This window comes from Tachypleus tridentatus, chromosome 13, assembly GCF_004210375.1.
Source record: "Tachypleus tridentatus isolate NWPU-2018 chromosome 13, ASM421037v1, whole genome shotgun sequence".
In the NCBI taxonomy this organism is placed as follows: Eukaryota; Metazoa; Arthropoda; class Merostomata; order Xiphosura; family Limulidae; genus Tachypleus; species Tachypleus tridentatus.
Genome location: NC_134837.1, coordinates 151,995,543 through 152,013,848, shown reverse-complemented (window position 1 = coordinate 152,013,848; position 18,306 = coordinate 151,995,543). Strand labels below are relative to the sequence as shown.

At 30.8% G+C, this 18,306-nt stretch overlaps 1 protein-coding gene across 4 annotated transcripts; it reads left to right on the top strand.

Annotated features, from left to right (window-relative positions):
* Positions 1-5,492: 5,492 nt before the first annotated feature.
* Positions 5,493-17,693, top strand: LOC143237446 (4-galactosyl-N-acetylglucosaminide 3-alpha-L-fucosyltransferase FUT6-like). 4 transcript variants are annotated; one of them, XM_076476701.1, is made up of 2 exons: positions 5,493-5,626; positions 12,384-17,693. In XM_076476701.1, the coding sequence occupies exon 2, from the start codon at positions 12,493-12,495 to the stop codon at positions 13,732-13,734; it is 1,242 nt and encodes a 413-aa protein (XP_076332816.1). In that variant the 5' UTR covers positions 5,493-5,626; positions 12,384-12,492; the 3' UTR covers positions 13,735-17,693. The 4 variants fall into 4 exon arrangements, with proteins under 4 accessions (XP_076332816.1, XP_076332815.1, XP_076332811.1 ...); XM_076476700.1 differs by lacking the exon at positions 5,493-5,626 and adding an exon at positions 8,872-9,084; XM_076476696.1 differs by lacking the exon at positions 5,493-5,626 and adding an exon at positions 9,179-9,591.
* The last annotated feature ends 613 nt before the right edge of the window (positions 17,694-18,306 follow it).

The following is an 18,306-nucleotide window of genomic DNA, read 5'->3' as shown; positions in this document are numbered from 1 at the left end:
GTGCTAGAAGTTATAGGGCCTCAAATTGTTCAACTGTACACAATGGTATAAAACAAACGGATATTGCAAAAACATTAGAGTACCTTTAATCTAAAATCCTGAAACATTGTACTACAGAAAACGTTTTTTTCAGGAAAGTCCACTAGTAGACGCCAAAAAAATACTGCCAGAAATGACCATGTTTTGATCAGGTCAACACGTCAAGGTCGAAATAATTATTGTGACATCTTACTAAAGGAATGGCACGAACACATTTATTCTAAGTTATCCACAGAATAATGAACAGGATATGACCAAACCAGATTATTTTGTAAGAAACGCTACCTGAAAACTGATATTAACCAGAATTTATCACCGTCACCATGTTAAAATCTATTTTAACTATTTGAATTCTAGTGTTAAATTTAGTGCTACTAGAAAAGACTCTAAATTGTAACTTTAAATCTATACCTGTTTTTTTTCTGTTAAATCAAGCTATATTTCATGTGCTAAATGTGTTTTTCATAACTTTATTACTAATCCAAGCAACATTTGATATTAATGTAAAGGGGACCAAGAATCAAAGTAAAATACGCCACGTACAACTATAATAGCACTTCTCATGGTATTATTTACTCGATTTATGTAAAATTAATGTAACAAATATTGAACGCTGTTAGAAATATTCTGTATGGATAACTCTGTAGCTACAAGATACCTTTTCTCCGTACATATATTATTGCTTTTTATTAATAAGCGTCTAAAAATATTTGTTTGTTTGTTTTAATTTCGCACAAAACTACTCGAGGGCTATCTGTGCTAGCCGTCCCTAATTTAGCAGTGTACGAGTAGAGGGAAGGCAGCTAGTCATCACAACCCACCGCCAACTCTTGGGCTACTCTTTTATCAACGAATAGTGGAATTGACCGTCACATTATAACGCCCCCACGGCTGAAAGGGCGAGCATGTTTGGCGCGACGGGGATGCGAACTCTAAAAAATGTCAACACACTCTCTTATCCACAGTAATAACGTAAATAATTTATTCATATTTACACATGTTTTTACATGTCTAAAGCATATTTTTTTTAGCCTGGAAAATTTACCATGTATATAAAAAATTTTTAACGTTTTTTGTAGTATTTCGGAATGATAACTACTTGAGAGAATCATATGCACCTTATATCAGGCGTATTAACGCCGTTCATTAACCTTTACTTGCATTTACGATTTTTATAATTTGTGTAATTCCAACTTTTATTTTAGTTTGTGCAGTCAAAATGTGCTTATGTACTTCAGTTTTTGTTTAAACAACCGTCTTTATTACACAAAATATAACTTAGGCAGGATTTTAAAATCTTACAATAACGGGAAAATGCCCACAGCAATCGAACTATAACTATTGTCAAGCGAGCCTTAGGTATGCTTTGAATAAAGTTTCCATTTAATTGAACCTGAATGGTGTAATTTATCAAGGTGTTTCAGAAACTTCATTGTAGTGTGTAATCTAATTATAAGCAACAGTTTCTTTTGTGAAATAGTACGTCTATAAGGCTTAGCTTTAGCGAGTTGACTTCTTCTTTTAATAACCAATCACATCGCAAAGGATAATTCTAAGATGCTCGGCTTTATAGTACTTATCACTTACTTAATGATTCTGTTTTAAAAAATAGTGACATTAACAATTGTCTTCAGTGAACTGGATCTTTGCTTCATTTGCTTCATAGCTGTTCATTTGGTTTTAATGTTATTAAATCAAGTTTCACTTTAGAACACCGACTAGCTACTGCCATGTCCTGGTTGTTGTTGTTTTTGTCCTGTAACGCAGCATTTTTAATGTGGACACCTTTTATTATCACCATAATACAATGAGACCAGAGCAATTTTTTTCAACAGCTTCCATAGTTTTGATGCTTTTGCAAAATAGAATATATTGGTACTGATAAATTTTCTATGTGATATCTTATATTTTGATGTTTAATATTACAATATTAAAAATTCAAGCATACGGGGTTGAGTACTTTATATTAAAATGAGTCTGAATATGCTAATCAGCAAGTCACGTGTCAAGTACACCCTTCAAACAGTCATGATGGAATAAAATATAACGGAGATAAAGTTTGGTATTCGGTAGGTAGTGTGATACCACCAAAAAATTGATTGGTTTAAGGAAGGAAATTTCGACGTAAAATAGGCACACACAGGTTTTAAAAATGTGTTCACATCAAGGATTTATCATTTCAAAGACGCAGATATTTCTTGTACTTTATGGAATTGGAAAACATATGAATACGGTTCATCATCAGGACCAACCAGAAAGAGATATGCAACAAATGGCATCCAAATCGTGGTAAGCGCAAAATTCAGCCTTTTGTAACAGGTGAAATACCACGAAGACAAAGTTCAGTTTTAAATTTTGGACACATTTAAACAAATTCAAAAATACTTAATACACTCACGGACACCCGACATTACGCTACACAAATAAACAAAAGCATAAGCTTTTAAAGACCAATTAATCAAAATATTTAAAATACATCAAGAACCAGACATGAATAAACATTTTGACAAGCAAAGTAAATGGATTTTCACACAAATAAACACTTTTACACAAAAAATTTTTCGACCACTACAACAATCTACCAAAATAATAATCACAATCCAACACAAAAAAATAAACACAATAACTTAATCCGAAGTTATACTAATTATAAAATTAACCAAAAGAAAGCACCAGGAGATGACCATATACAAACAATGCTATTAAAAAGAAAAGATAATAATAGATTGATCAATTAACAGCATTATTAATTCTATCCCTAAATTCGAGATACACCCCTTCCTCTTGGAAACAAACAAATGTACTTATGTTTTTGAAGCAAGGAAAACCAGCGAATAAGGCGGGAAAATTACTGACCGAACAGTTTAACTAATTGTATAAGCAAAAGTTTAGAGTGAATAATTAGCAGTTGGATTTCAAATTGCCTGAATTTTTAAATAGTTTCAGAAAATTACGGCAAACAACTAATTATTTAATTAGGCTAACTTAAACCGTAATAAATAGCCTTCACCAAAATAAATGTATTATTACTCGCTTTATCGATATAGAGAAAGTATTTAGCACTCTATAGCGTAATAGTTTAAGATGCAAATTAATACAAATAAAATTACCAACAGGAATTATTCGCTGGTTATCCAACTTTTTTGACAACAGAAAATGTAGAGGGCATCTACTCGGAGTATTTTAATTCAGCGGTGGGTGTTTCTCAGGGATTGATTTGGTTTGAATTTCGCGCAAAGCTACACGAGGGCTATCTGCATTAGTCGTCCCTAATTTAGCAGTGTAAGATTAGAGAGAAGGCAGCTAGTCATCACCACCCACCGCCAACTTTTGGGCTACTCTTTTACCAACAAATAGCGGGATTGATCATAACATTATCACACTCCTACGACTCAAAGGGCGAGTATGTTTGTTGTGACGGGGATTCGAACTCGCTACCCTCGGATTACGAGTCGAGTACCTTAACCACCTGGCCATGCAGGCCATTTCTCAGGGAGGGATAGTTAGTTCTATCCTGTATATCATGTATGTAAGTGATATACATACCATTAAACGATATTAATTGTAGTTCAACTTTATAGTATGCTAATGACGTGGCTACCAGGTAGAGCTGTATTACGTATTATAATTTATCTCGGACTAGTTTCCGATTTATGATATTACTTATAACAATTTTAAATAGCTTGAGACTGAATTAAATTTTAATTAGAACTTAAATGTTAATGAAATGTCAAAAGGTATCAAATTTGTTTTATTTGACAACAGTACTGATACACACAGTTTTCTTTTTTAATACAAATATATTTTAATATACATATAATAACACAATTATGATAACAGTTATCACAAATATTCATCTATATACAAAAGTTTTACAAACTTGAGTCTTCTATCCGGTCTGGAACTGAATATGTTATCAACGGTTCACGATGAGCGAATTAATTCCGAGTAGATATAGGCACAATTCATTTAACGATGAGCTGACTAGCTATTTTCTGATCACATGCAAATTTTTCACCGCTGAAGTTATATAATATCTTTGTAAAAATATTAATGTCGTATGTTAATCCGCTAAAATTAAATGTTTAAAATCTGTAACCATTCCTGGCCAAATGTCTGTAGCTTTTCGATTAATAAACGTTTATCACAGCTATAGCTTTCGAGGTTTATAGCAATACTAACTGTACCAAAGCAACAACATATATTGTCTCATTGCGCGTTGTGTTAGTTAATTTTATAATTATAAGAAGATAATTTCTAGAAATTTCAGCTAAGGTAAGAATACTGCCTTAGTACAATGTTGATTCTTAAACGCGAGACTCTTGTACACATTTAGTGAATAGGCTGGAATTTTACAATACATATTTAGCAGCATAAGTTACATGCATTTCTAAATGCGTGCTTAACTGAAACAAACATCGATATTAAAATAATTATATAATAGTAAATCTGTCACTGCTCAAACGCACTCTTAGTAGCATCAAACAATTTAAAACCATATTTAAGTCGAATAGTAGACAACTGTCAGAAAACAAAATTAATATTATTTCCAAAATCACTTAACTTACATAAAAATCTTCCTCAATTATACCCAGGTGGATTTCCTATTAATACCAGTTCTTCAGCAAATATTTCAGTCCTAACCCATGATTGAAAAATTAACTTGGAGAAAACACATATCCGAAATTAGGAAAAAAGTGTAGTATTGAGTAAACTATTTCAAAAGATTAACAGGCAAAAACACAGAAGAATCCACTGAAGACATTATTTAAATTCATAAACGATATATTAGACCAGTCACAAAATATGTATGCCCAGCATGGTTAAATGTAGGAAAACAAATCTTAAGAAATTGCATATAAAACAAAATTTAATACTCACCACGGCTTTCAGAGTATCAAAAGTCGGAAACTCAATATTTTAACATAATTATGCAAACTTATGTATACTAAAATACAGATTGATAGATTGCTCGTTCTGCTACTTTAATAAAAAAACTAAACAAAAATCATTTGGTGACAAATATCGATCGTTATAGCATACATGATATTGATAGGGATAAGTGTTTCCTTCCATTAAATTTCTACGTTAAAAATAAGACTACCTGCAGTTGATATTTAAATCATTTTACCAGAGAGATTTAAATACTGTCGTTGTATTTAAAATAGGTATTTATGTACTACTACGTGTTGATGAATATGTCTTGTCTGCAAGCGTAATTTAATTTTGGAAATATTTGTAATCATACACCACCAAACGAAGGGAAATACTAAGGTATGAACTGTTTGCAAATATTTATGATCAAATTAAAAAAATAATTTTAAACTATACTAAGTGCTACTGACATGTTATTTAAAGACACCGCTTTGAAAAGGCAGATAAGTTAAACCAGTGCTTTGTGTCGTGAATAGTATCAGTAGCATTTGACAGTTCTTAAAGTGTTAGTTCAAAGAGAGGAAAAATTTAAAAATGTATCTGACCCTCCCACATCCTCGGTGACCTAAAAGTCCGGTGCAGAAACGCGTAAACAGTCAACATTTTGGTTTTTGTTAGCTGTTGTCTCAGCTTTGAGTTTAAATTTCTAATTGTAAGGATTGCTTTTAACTTAATGTTCATTTGTTTGTCGCTAAGTCTATTATTTTGAAATGTTCAATGTTATACTTCTCTATGCATTCTTTGCTTATATAGTTGTAAATTCCATAGTTGTTGGAAGGGCTGTTTATATTGTTATATTTGTTTTTAAATTAGCTTAGCTAAACACTGGCCCTTTTGTAATAATTAAGTGAATACTGAACGGAAATTAATTAAGTTTTGGAGGGAGAAAGAGGTCTTTTGAACCTATCCTTCCTAGGTCTGCAGGATCTAAATAGATCTGGAACAGAAACAGCTAACAACATCCCAATCTATGATAAACGTATCTGCTTGAGATGGAAAAAGATGAAAACTTCGTCAAATAATCAATTGTTAATTTAAACTAGCAAGCTTCTAGATCACGTATGGCCATATATTTAAAAAAAAATCATCCTGATTCTTCAGATTTAGTGCTTGGTATAATATAAGTTTAAACTAGCAGTCCCCTAAATTAGGTCTCTTCGCCAATCTAAAAGAAAACAAGGTATTGCAGTACCTATGTGAAGTTTGCAAACTTAATTTTTTTAAATGTAGGGTCAGTCTTAAGACAATGCTGCTTACATGTCTGGGCGTTATAAAGAGATACAGCAAAAGATTTTAGAAGAAAATAAGTTTGTCATATATGTGCCCTGTGCAGCTCATTCACTAAATCTAGTAGGCCGAAGTGCTGTTGACTGTTGTCAGGTAGCAGTTAATTTTTCCTTTACAATGCATTTGCTCTATACATTTTTTTTTATCCTCAACCAGTCAGTGAAAAATTATTAAAGCTTGTCTTGGAAATGAAAGTGTGTCAAAATCCCTCTCTGATACCAGATGGGAGTCACATGTATGGCAACAACAGTAATTTTGAAGTCTTTCTTTAAGATATTGGAAGTTTTAGAATATCTAGTTGAAGACCAGTCACAAAAGGGAGACACTAGAAGAGAAGCAGACAGTATTACAAATAAAATGCAAGAGCTAGAATTTATTTTTATGTTGATCACGTGGGATGAGATTTTACAAAAGTTTCATAAAGCAAGTTAAGTTCTGCGAAATGAGAATGTGAATTTATAAACGTGCAGATCTATACGGGTCATACTGGACTTTGAAAGATTTGAAGCAGTTGCAAAGGAAATACTACTATATGTTGATTATAATGCAGCTCAAACTCGCAAAAATAAGGTACTCAATGATGGAGACTCACAAGAAGTAGATCTGAATGCCAGAGATAAATTTCGTATCACCACCTTCTTTTCTATACAATTGTTGACAAACTAGAAACCAGGATGAGAAGAAGAGGAGAGGTGTACAAAGAAATAGCAAACAGATTTTCTTTCCTAAGTGATGTGCCAAATGATGTCACTTCATCTGCTGAAACTGAAAGGTGCTCTCAGTGTTCCCAAAAGTTAAGTGATGTTTGCCCAGAGGACTTGGACACTAATCTCTCTGCCATGCTTCAGCAGTTTCACTCATATGTGCGCTGTAAGTTCAGTGCAATAAAAACTGTAAAAACCAAATTCAGTCATGCAGAACTTTATAAAATAATTTCAGACAAAAGACAAAAATGAGTGTGCGTTTCCAAACGTAAACATTGCATTGCGTATATTTTTAACATTAATGAACACAAATTGCACAGATGAGCGTTCATATTACTCAACTCTGGCGTATTAAAAATCCCAACAGAAAAACTACGCGACAAAACAGGCTAGATGCCTTGTCTCTGCTAAGTATAGAAGCAGATTTGTTACGCCAAATTAGTTTTGAGGACTTGATAAAAGATTTTGCAATTAAAAAATCTAGAAGAAAACCTCTTAAAATTTAAATAAATATTAAAGTATAAGTAAATAATTTGCTTATAGGGTTTTAAGTTCAAAGTGAGAAATTGTTAACATCAAAGTGACAATTTTTTAATAAAAGGGTTTTTGAGTAAATTTTTCATTTTTGTTAACATCAAAGTGACAATTTTTTAATAAAAGGGTTTTGAGTAAATTTTTCATTTTTGTTAACATCAAAGTGTGAATTTGTTAACATCAAAGTGAAAATTCTCAACTCAGAGTGAAAACAAATGTGCAGCAAAAATAATTATTTTTAATTATCATTAATCAAATAAGTGTTCTCCATCATTATTTCTAAATAAAAGGCCTCAATCATTGCTTGATTTTGATCCGTGCTCAATCTGTTAAATAAATGAAATAAAAAAGTTGTTATTTAATATAGTTGTGGGGTCTGACCTGGAAGAAAACTGAAGAAGGGGTTATAAATTTTCAAACTTTTATTTCACTTTCAGTAATTATTGAGTCTTAATGTCTTGTCAGTTAAACAATGGAGGGTCCGATGGGGGCATCTTTGTTGGGCTGTGCTTAGGGCATCAGTTGCCCTTAATCTGGCCCTGATGCAATTGTATATATTTTTAAACATATACACCCAATATGAATTTTAGTTCACAATACTTAAATAATTCGCTCTTTTTTCTCTTTCGAAAAGTTAATTGGTGTGTCAGTGGTAAGTTTACCAACTTAGAATTTCAATATACGGATTTTGATTTTCAATCGTAAACAGGGCGCAGATAATCCATGATACAGTTTTGCGCTAGAACAATAACTTTTAGAGAAATCTAAATAATTAAATACTTATGTAGTTGAAGATAAGGTTGTAAATTTTGTGTATATTGATCTTTAAAAAATCATTTGACAAGGTGCTAAATAAAAAGATCGACTTATTAAAAAGAAAGAAATATATTTATAGGAGTGGGGGAGAACGTAGCACATTGGAATCCGACCGCTGATTTTAGCGTTCTAAATCGGTAGACGTACCGCTGTACTAGCGGGGGTCGAGAGAAAGTTAGCGATTTTTGCTCATTTTAATTTACTCTAATGACTATTTAAATTTTTCTGATAATATTAAAATCTTAAACGTTGTTGGCTGTAAAGAGAATGATGCTCATAAAATTATTTTAATTATTTGTTGAATTATGTGAATAAATAGTGGAAGGCCTTAAATTTATGATTTATTATAAGTTAAGGTATAAGTACAATTGCAAGGAGAATACCTTTGATAATATTGTGGAAAAAGTTATATCATATAGATGTATTAACTAAAAGTCTAAAGATATTATAATTTCAAAAAATAGGTTACTGGATAGGCCTCGTTTGGAGAATTGCTTTCAGTCTTGGTCTCTTTATTTCAGAAAGAACATTAATTTGTTGGAAAGGATTTGGAGAAGGGCTGTTAGTGTAACACCTGTGATGGAAAGATTATCATAGAAACTTTTTGATCTTGAAAAAAGTGGGACTTACAGGAATTGATATTGTCAATACATCTTTTTTCATTTGCTTAATAGTAATGAGATGGCCAGGGGAACACAATTATAAACGTTGGTATGGTGGGAGTCCTCTTCACTGACTAAAGCTGAGAAAGGTTTATTTTTCGTACAAGGTAGCGAACGTTTAAGATTGGTTTCCTGAAGATGTGGCGAATACAATAAGTTTAAAGGGAGCCTTAATATATATTTGAATTAAAGACCGGTTTTTATTTTTAATTTACTGGGTAGGTTGTTGTTGTTGTTTTGAGTTAAGCACAAAGCTGCACAATGGGCTATCTGTGCTCTGCCCACCACGGGTATCGAAACCCGGTTTTTAGCGTTGCAAGTTCGCAGACATACCGCTGAGCCTCTGGGGGGCAACTTAATAAGACACCGTAGAATCGTAAATAAACCATTAACAGGTCTTTATCCTTAAACTTTATGTTATGTTAAAACAATCAAAATATTATTTTGTATTTGTGTAATTTTAACGTTTATAAATACTTTAAAATATCTAGTTAAATAACACGTGGGACTAATACCGTGTGTTTTTTATCCGCATATTTCTTTGCTCACAACGGGTTTAAAACTGTTACTGCTGACAAGATCTTGAATTTGAAATGATAGAAGTATTTAGTGAGGTAAGAATGTTTCCCTCGAGTGTAAGTTGAAAAACCTGGATATTAAATATTCAAATCGAATAAAAGCCCTTAATGTACACTCTAATTTGATAGCTTTAGTCATTATTTTCCAGTTAATTTAGATTGATAAACAGTTAGGCTGAAATATTAGTATTTTAGTGTATAATCCTTATTTTAGTCAAGGTTCAAACTTAAATTATTGACGTTAGGCCTATCGTAATTTCTAGTTTAAACTTCGAATGTTCAAATTAATAGCTTCTGTTTCAATCGAGTTTTAAAATGCGAGTTTATTTCGATTGCTGTTAGTTATATAAAATTGTAGTAATAAAATTGCAATTAACATAAAAAATGTGTAGTTTTCCTGTTATGAATTTGTTGTGTAATATGAATAATTTAAAATATGTATACAAGAAAAGTAAATCCAAATTCCGAGATAGGATTTCTTGACTTTATTGCTAAAAGTTTCTTCCAAAAAGTGAAACGCAGTTTTACATAAATTCTTGGAAAGTTCATCGTCATTATGTTTAGTTTTGAAATAGCACCATCATTAGACAAATGATACTTAATGTACATGTATCAATTTGCATGTCTAGAAGAATCTGTTATTAGGAATTGGTTTAATCAAATAATGCATGTAATTATAAAATATTATATTTTCCGTATATAAGCAGTTTCACATTTTTTTTCAGTTTGCAAAAAATTATGATACTCTTTTTTTTTTTCTTACTGTGAGGAGGGTTTTATTTATGTTAATAGGACAAATCATTGTGGTAGAAAAATTCATGCAGTAAAAGTTGCCCCTTCACCAACTAAACTGAATAAACATCTATCGTCACATATAATTCTAAGTGATGGAACAAATCTTCTGACACTTAAAATTAATATTTAAAAATACCACCCATATGCAGGTTAACAAAACTCTTAACTATTCTAAATACTCGTAGAAAGCTACTTGTAATTCTAAGCTCCAGAAGAAAATAAAATTGGGCCTTTTTCACAGTTTCAGTTTTTCAAACCAGTATCTCTATTATCCAAGTTCTACATTATAAGCATATTGATATTATATAATATTCTTAATTAGGGGGAAGTTAAGGTACTTTTGAGTGGAATTTAAACAATACCCTTTTCCATTCGTTAAAATTTCTAAGAGAATGATGCATATTATTTTATGTGTGGTTAGAATGAAAGAGTCAGTAATTATATAACTCCAAAAGGAGTAAGTGTCTAGGATGAATTATTTTATTTATTTATTTTTTTAACAACTAATCTATATTCTAATGCAAACAACAAATATGTTTACCAAACACTTTTAAAAGATATTATCCAGCAGGAATAAAGAAACATATACTGAATTTTGTCCTGTTGCTAAGAGTATTTAATTGTAGATCAGCAGGGTTTGAGAAGCTTTAGTTTTTAACATTTTAAAATAATAATGAGAAAATTCATTTGTTGTACTATAAACATACAGAATAAGTAAGATAATGTACTGAATGGCCTGTGTTTAGGCTTGCAGAGCCAAGCTACTGGCATGAATCGGTTCTGTTTATCCTTCAAGATATCTGGGCCCATCAGTAATTCAGACTCGTGAATGAGTGTATATCTAAAAATTCCCCAAAGTACTGTGCAGTGTTTGAGTACATTGATTTCCAGTAATTAATTATAAGTACATAGAATACAGTTTCTGAAAATGCTATATAAAGAACAAAAGTATCATGAAAATCAAAAGAAAAACACAAATTAAGAAATAAATAATAACCCTATTCTCAAATAGATTGAAATTTTACCAATAGTGGCAGGTTTATTATTATGACTCTGGCTACCAGAGCTGGAAAAAATCTTGTTTTATGTACAAGATAAAGACAGAAGAATCATTAAGATAACACACTTCTTAATACAGTATCCCATAATTGTAGTTTATCCTCATCATTAATTATTCTAACTATACATATTAAAGGAAGATAAAACTCAAATTGTACAATATTCTGTACCACTCTCTTAAATGTATATTACCTCAGTAATAATTGCATAGATGTAGAAGTAACAAAATGCAAAATATAATATGATAAAAAAAATTCTAAATTAAAATAATTTTATTGATGAATCATGAAAACATTTCAGTCAACAGCCATTCATCAGATTTCCAGTGAGAATAAAACTTAATAGAAGGGTTTGGTTAAAAGAAAAGTAAGACATGGCTTGAAGGTTCGGGAACAAGTACCTAAGTTACAAAGGAAAGTAGCATAAATAAATTAATAAGATAAAATAATTCTGTATAAATATAGTAAATCAACTAAATCAGAAATATGAATACAGGTAACAGTGTAAGAATTGTTTATATTGGTGATATTGTTTAAAGAAATATAACAAAAAAAGGTATGCAAACTTAATCTTGGATAGAGAATAACTGTGCAAAGAAATGAAAATAAAGGTAACAAAAGTGGGGGAATAAAGAGAATGAGTTAGAGGGAAAAAAATTTTTTTTCAATAAAATTATTTTAATTTGTCAACTTTTTCAAGTTCTATTTTGCACAAGTATAATTTCATTCAAGAAAGGCATGGCACAGAAACAGTGTCAAGCAAGTATAAAATAAATTTGTGATATTTAAACTTTATTTAATGTAGAGAATCAGTACAAGTTTATGACCTTTCAACATCCACTTTACAGGAATGTCACCAGAATAAACTTCCATTTAAGTGACTTTACAAGTGATAGGCTAGAGTGTTTTATGTCAAATTGTGTGATTATGTAAAAATATGTTTTATTGTACATATGTATTGCTTTTGCATTTCAGAAAATGTATTCTGCCATGTCATAGAGTTCACTATGAGCCTAGAAAACTAGAAATAAAATAACTGTTTGACTACTCTATGCAAAGCAACAAACAAAAAAACTGAACTATCATGCCTAATAGAATGTGGAACTATGTTTTTGTGGTACTGCTGATTTCTGCAGGTGTCAGCTTGATCATCTACCAGTTAATGGAGTATGGTCAAAATAAAAGTGTGTTTTCACGACAGTACTTCCATCTCATGCAGAATCTGAATGATAGTCTACAAGATTATGTTTCACCAGTGAAGGACATTAATAAAGTTCCAAACACTAATGAAAGTGATAATGATGTGAGTTATGCAAAAAATTATACAATTTTGTTTTGGAAACATGGAAAGCGTATGTTAAGAAGATTCCTCAGATCTTATGGAAAAGTTGAACATGATCCTTTTCAGTTTTGTTCTGTGAGGAACTGCAGAGTCCAAATTGATGATGTGAATGATTTGAATGAGAGTGATGCAGTTATGATTCATCTTCATCGTACACAAGGACCCAACACACTCCCTCCTTATAGATTACCACATCAAAGATGGATTTTCTTCACTGATGAATCCCCACTTCATACGTTTCTGGTGACTAGAGAGTTCACAATGAAAGACTACAATGGATATTTCAACTGGAGCATGACATATCGAAGTGACTCGGATATACCAGTTCCATATGGTCGTACTGTTCCTTTAAGCAAAGCAGAAAAGGCTCAAATTAATTCTTTACCAAATTATGCAAAATTAAAATCCCGTTTAGTTGCAGTTATGGGAAGTAATTGTGGTGGGGCAAATAAACGATGGCAGTACATCCACAGTCTTGAAAAATACCTTAAAGTGGATATTTTTGGACACTGTGGGAAGTTAAAATGTCCAGGTCATTTCACTACAGATTGTCTCATTCTGAAGGAATACAAGTTCTACTTGGCTTTTGAAAATTCTAATTGCAAGGAGTATATTACAGAGAAGATGTGGTGGAATGGGTTTCACAAAGAATCTGTTCCTGTAGTCATGGGTGGAGATAAAGAAGACTACAAACAGCTCTGTCCTCCAGGATCATACATACATGTAGAAGACTTTGACTCGCCTCAAGAATTAGCAAATTATATCATATTCTTGGATGGAAATGATACTGCTTACAACAAGTATTTTGAATGGAAGAAAAATTACAAAGTTTTAAATGAACATGGGTATTTTGGATCTCCATCACTGCACATTTGTCGTATTTGTGAAGCTTTAAACATTAATAAATCTCCAAAGACATATCATCATCTAGAAAATTTCTGGAACAAAGATACTGACTGTAGAGGATCAGTGTTGCATTTATAATTGAGAAATATGATCTCAATAAACTTGAAAACAACAAATTTTAACAAAAATTATGGTGTTATACTCTGTACAATAATTTACATTATTTTGGTTGCAAGTGTGGATTTATACATTTGGCAGTTGTGATACTTTTACATTACTTCTCAATGAAACTTAAATCTATTTGAAAAACACTTACAGGTTTGAGCATTTGCTTTCTTTTCTATGATGTTCTTATAATTTGCACATTCATGGACAAGAAATAATTCATAACTGAAGTTTATAGTCTTTTATGAATATTACTAAGAGTACTTGCTGTATTAAAATATTCTAAATAAAAAATTTAAAATTTAACCAGAATTAAAAGTAAAATCAGTACTTCTCTTCAAAACAGATTAGCTGCCATATTCTTACCAATCAATGTCCTCCAGATAGTGAAGTGAATAAATCTGTAACAGTTTAAAAGTATCCCTGTGGAAATATAGCAGTTCACCCTGTGATAATCTTGTGTGGTTTTATTCAGTGTGGTAGAAAAGCAATATTGAATATTATGGTAAGATCTGCGAAATAGTAACTTATTGCAAATTTTTTACAGATTTATTTATAGGTAATGTATCTAATTTTGGTACAGTTCAGGAGACAGTATGATATTAGATAATCCCTGAATTGTACACAGAAAATGCTATGATATAAAGTATTAAAATTAAAATTATGGTTGTGCTATAGGAAAACTTCTGATATAAAATAGTAAAAGATATTTATAAAGTTGTATAATATAAACCTAGAATATTGTAACAGATTCTATGACATGAACCATTAATTGAACTTTGTTACGTATCCTTATTGAGTACCACAAGTTTGTGCATGAAACATCTGAAATATCACTTGAGCCTGTTTTGATCATTTCACAGCAGTTGAAAGATACAAAAGTTATTCTTCAAAAGATATGCTTTGATGTGGTTATAAGTTTTTAGAGATAAATTTTGGGTTTAGTTGTGACATAAATCTTGTGCAGATAACTTGTTTAATGAATTAATATGATTTGGATGTTATGTAAATGGGAAGGTTTGTTTTGTTCATTGTATGTTTTCATGTGTAAAATGTTTTATAACTTATTTTTTCTGTCAGTGGTATGCATCATCTTTACATTTTGCATTTTTGAAGGATTGCTTTACCATAATTTTCAGAAATTGTCTGATGTTCTATCTATGTTTATATTTTATAAGTATGTTGTGTTTTTGTTTCAATTTATTGTTAGATACTCAGTAATATTTGCAATTGTGCAATGATTTGAAATTAGAGCAATTGAAAGTTGTAACTATAAGAAGAAAACATACAATTCTGTAAGAAAAATTCCATGTTCAATTTTAATAGGATGTTTTTTGTGAATATGAAAATTACCTAGTGCAAATGGCATTATTTAAACTTAAGAAAACTGAATTTCTTAGCTGAGTATAGTTAAGTAACTAAAATTTACCTCCCCTGTCTACACACACACATCTTATAAATTTTGTCACACATCTTGAGTTTATAAATATGCCACATAAATAACTGCAAAAATACAAAAACCCACCAACAGGTAAGCTTAGGGAAAGAAATGTTCAAGGTGGTGCATTTTAACTTGAGAAAGAATATAACAAGAAACAAAGTGATGTGATGCAAGTCCATTTTATCCATAGAGGACTACTTTACATCCAATGAAACAACCAGTCAAAGCTAAGTGCAACTCTTCCAATCCATATCTGAAACATGGTCTCAGAAAAAGAACAGTAAAAAAAAACTAAGCTAAGTTTAAGATATTAATTTAGAGCCACAAGATGCTAAGTTTTTATTATGTAGGTATCACAAAGCGAGAAGTTAGTAAAATACTTGGATAAGTGTTTTACATTCAACTTAAAATTTTAATAAATTATGTAATTTTATTTAACAATTCATTGAGTTTGAGATCAAACTAGGTGTAATCATATAATAATGCTCTTAAAGAATATTATACTGTGGTAATTTTTTTCAGGCACATTATATTATGTGTGTGTCTAATAATGAAGTCATTCTGCATTTGTTAATTGGCTAAAGTTTGTTGATACAAACTAATTATATTACCTGTTTACCTATAAAATATTTTTTTATCTTATAAACTTAATTGTTATTGCAGTTTTGCTCTACCATATATTTGACATTAGTGACAAAAATATACCTATTAATATCAGTCCACTACACTTATTATTACAAACGATAATAAGTTATTTTAAAAAAGAATTAAACATGAATATAGATTAATAGATAGATGTTTGGAGAAAATATGACAGACTAATATTTTTCATTATTTTGACTTCAGTAACAAATATCTCAGTTTAATCATGATGACTATCAGTAGCAGCAATTTAATCATGTTATTCTTCTTCTTCATGTGTCAAATCTGCGGCAGACATCGACAACCATATCATGCCAGACTTCTCTGTTGTCAATCCTTCTTATCAACTCGATGTTGCTCATTGAGTTCTTGGTGACATAGTTATTGAGGCTGTCGATATATTTAGTTCTTTGACACCCTCTGCTTTTCCTCCCTTCTATTTTTCCACATAGCATCTGTTTCTCTATCCCATTCTTCCTACAGATGTGTCCTAGAAATTCCATTTGTCTCTTTTTTGTAGTTTTCATGAGGGACCTTTTGTATCCTGTCAGTTCCATGACTTCCACATTTGTTTTTCTTTCAGTCCATGATATTTTTAGCATCCTTCTAAGGAACCACATTTCAGCAGCTTCTAATATCTTCTCTGTATCTTTGTTCAGTGTCCAGCTCTCACAGTCATATAAGAGAACAGACCATACATATGATTTCAAGGTGTTAATTTTAGAATCATGTTATAGGATTGTATAAAAAAAATTCTCATTAAAACACTTAGAGGGATCAGAAACATAATGCCAATCATTATCTAAGTCTTTAGGAATTTTAAGAATGATCTCACCCTGCCACATTATTAGTCAGTTATGCATTAACTGCTTTATTTTGTACTAGTGGTAATTTCAGAAGTATCATTTATGGGATTACAATAAAAAAAGAAAAAACTTATTGGGTTTGTCACCTGCAGTGCCAGTTTGCAACACTGTAGTGTAATAGGAAAATGAAAACTCAATAGGGTTTTTACATGTAATTTTAAAGTAGACCTGGTTTAAGAAAAATCATATCTTACAATACACTAAGTTAAATAATCAAAGTACATTTAACCATAAAATTATGAAGTGCTTAAGATATTGTTCTAACAAAATGATAAATATTTCCAGTTGATTTTGCTGCTATTTTTTATATTATATTTGTATATAGCAATTAAAAATTTTCTCAAAATAGTTTTGTTCTATAAGAAATTGTTTTTGGTCTAGTTATAAATGTAGACATCCCTTTTGAAAATACTGTATATTGTAAGTAAATAAGGTGGCTAAGAATATAGAACAAATCTTTGATAATCTTATACAAAGTGTTCTGTTTTTAACAATCTCCTAAAATGAATATGGTCTTAAGGAATTGTACTGAACCTTACAAAGACACTGAATGCTATATGTTACATAAGGGAAAATAATACTTAAAATGTGTTTGATTGAGGAAGATGACAAAAATAAAGGCTTTTGCCACATACTGTTTTTATATGTCACTGAAAGAAATGTGGTTGTAAAGTTAATTAACAATGGAATGATGGTAAAAACCAACATAATCCTATTAAGACTACATGATTGTTTGTTTCATATAGAAAGATGATAAGAATAAAAAAACTAGTAAGTCTTTCGACCAAATATTGTTTTTACATGTTTTTGAATGGAATGTGGTCTTGAAATTATCATGTTGATTTAAATTGATGTTGTAAAATCAAAATTTTGTGTTTTAAAATTGCTTTAAGTATATACAACACATTTACTTAAGGAATTTTGTACATGTTTATTTCCTGTTTGGTTTTGATTTGATTTCAATAAAACACAATGTAACACAATATTTAATTAATTCACTTGTTTCTAGATCCAACTGATTAAACTATATTTAGTAAAATGACAAATTTTGACATATAGTTAGTTTACTCTGTAACCAAACTGGTAAGTTGAGTTGACAAAATATAATAAAATGCAAGAGGTATATGTAATTTAACATGAAAATATCAGTCATCCACAGGTCACTCAATCAAATAAATCCTTTTTGATGCACATAATTATCAGGTGAATTGATGCACACATTAACTTAAATGTTAATATGATGGCACTATACAAATAATTATTTTTCTATTCTGCAGAAAGAGCATTAATCTATTTTTATGTACTGTTTCCAAGGGATCCAATTGAAATTTATCTCAGTGAACCGATCTGCGACTTATAAGTTTTGTCTTTTAGAGAAGTTTCAGAGGTGGATATAATCATTATCTATAAGACATTTCTCTACCAGCTTTGCTTGTTTTGCATTGATGCACAAAGCTATACAATGGGGTATTTGTGTTCTGCCCACCACAGGTATTGAAAGCTGGATTTTAGTGTTGTAAGTCTACAAACATTCTGCTGTGCCAGTGGGAGACACTAGAATACACATTCAAAATGGTTACCAGGCTTGAAATAGTA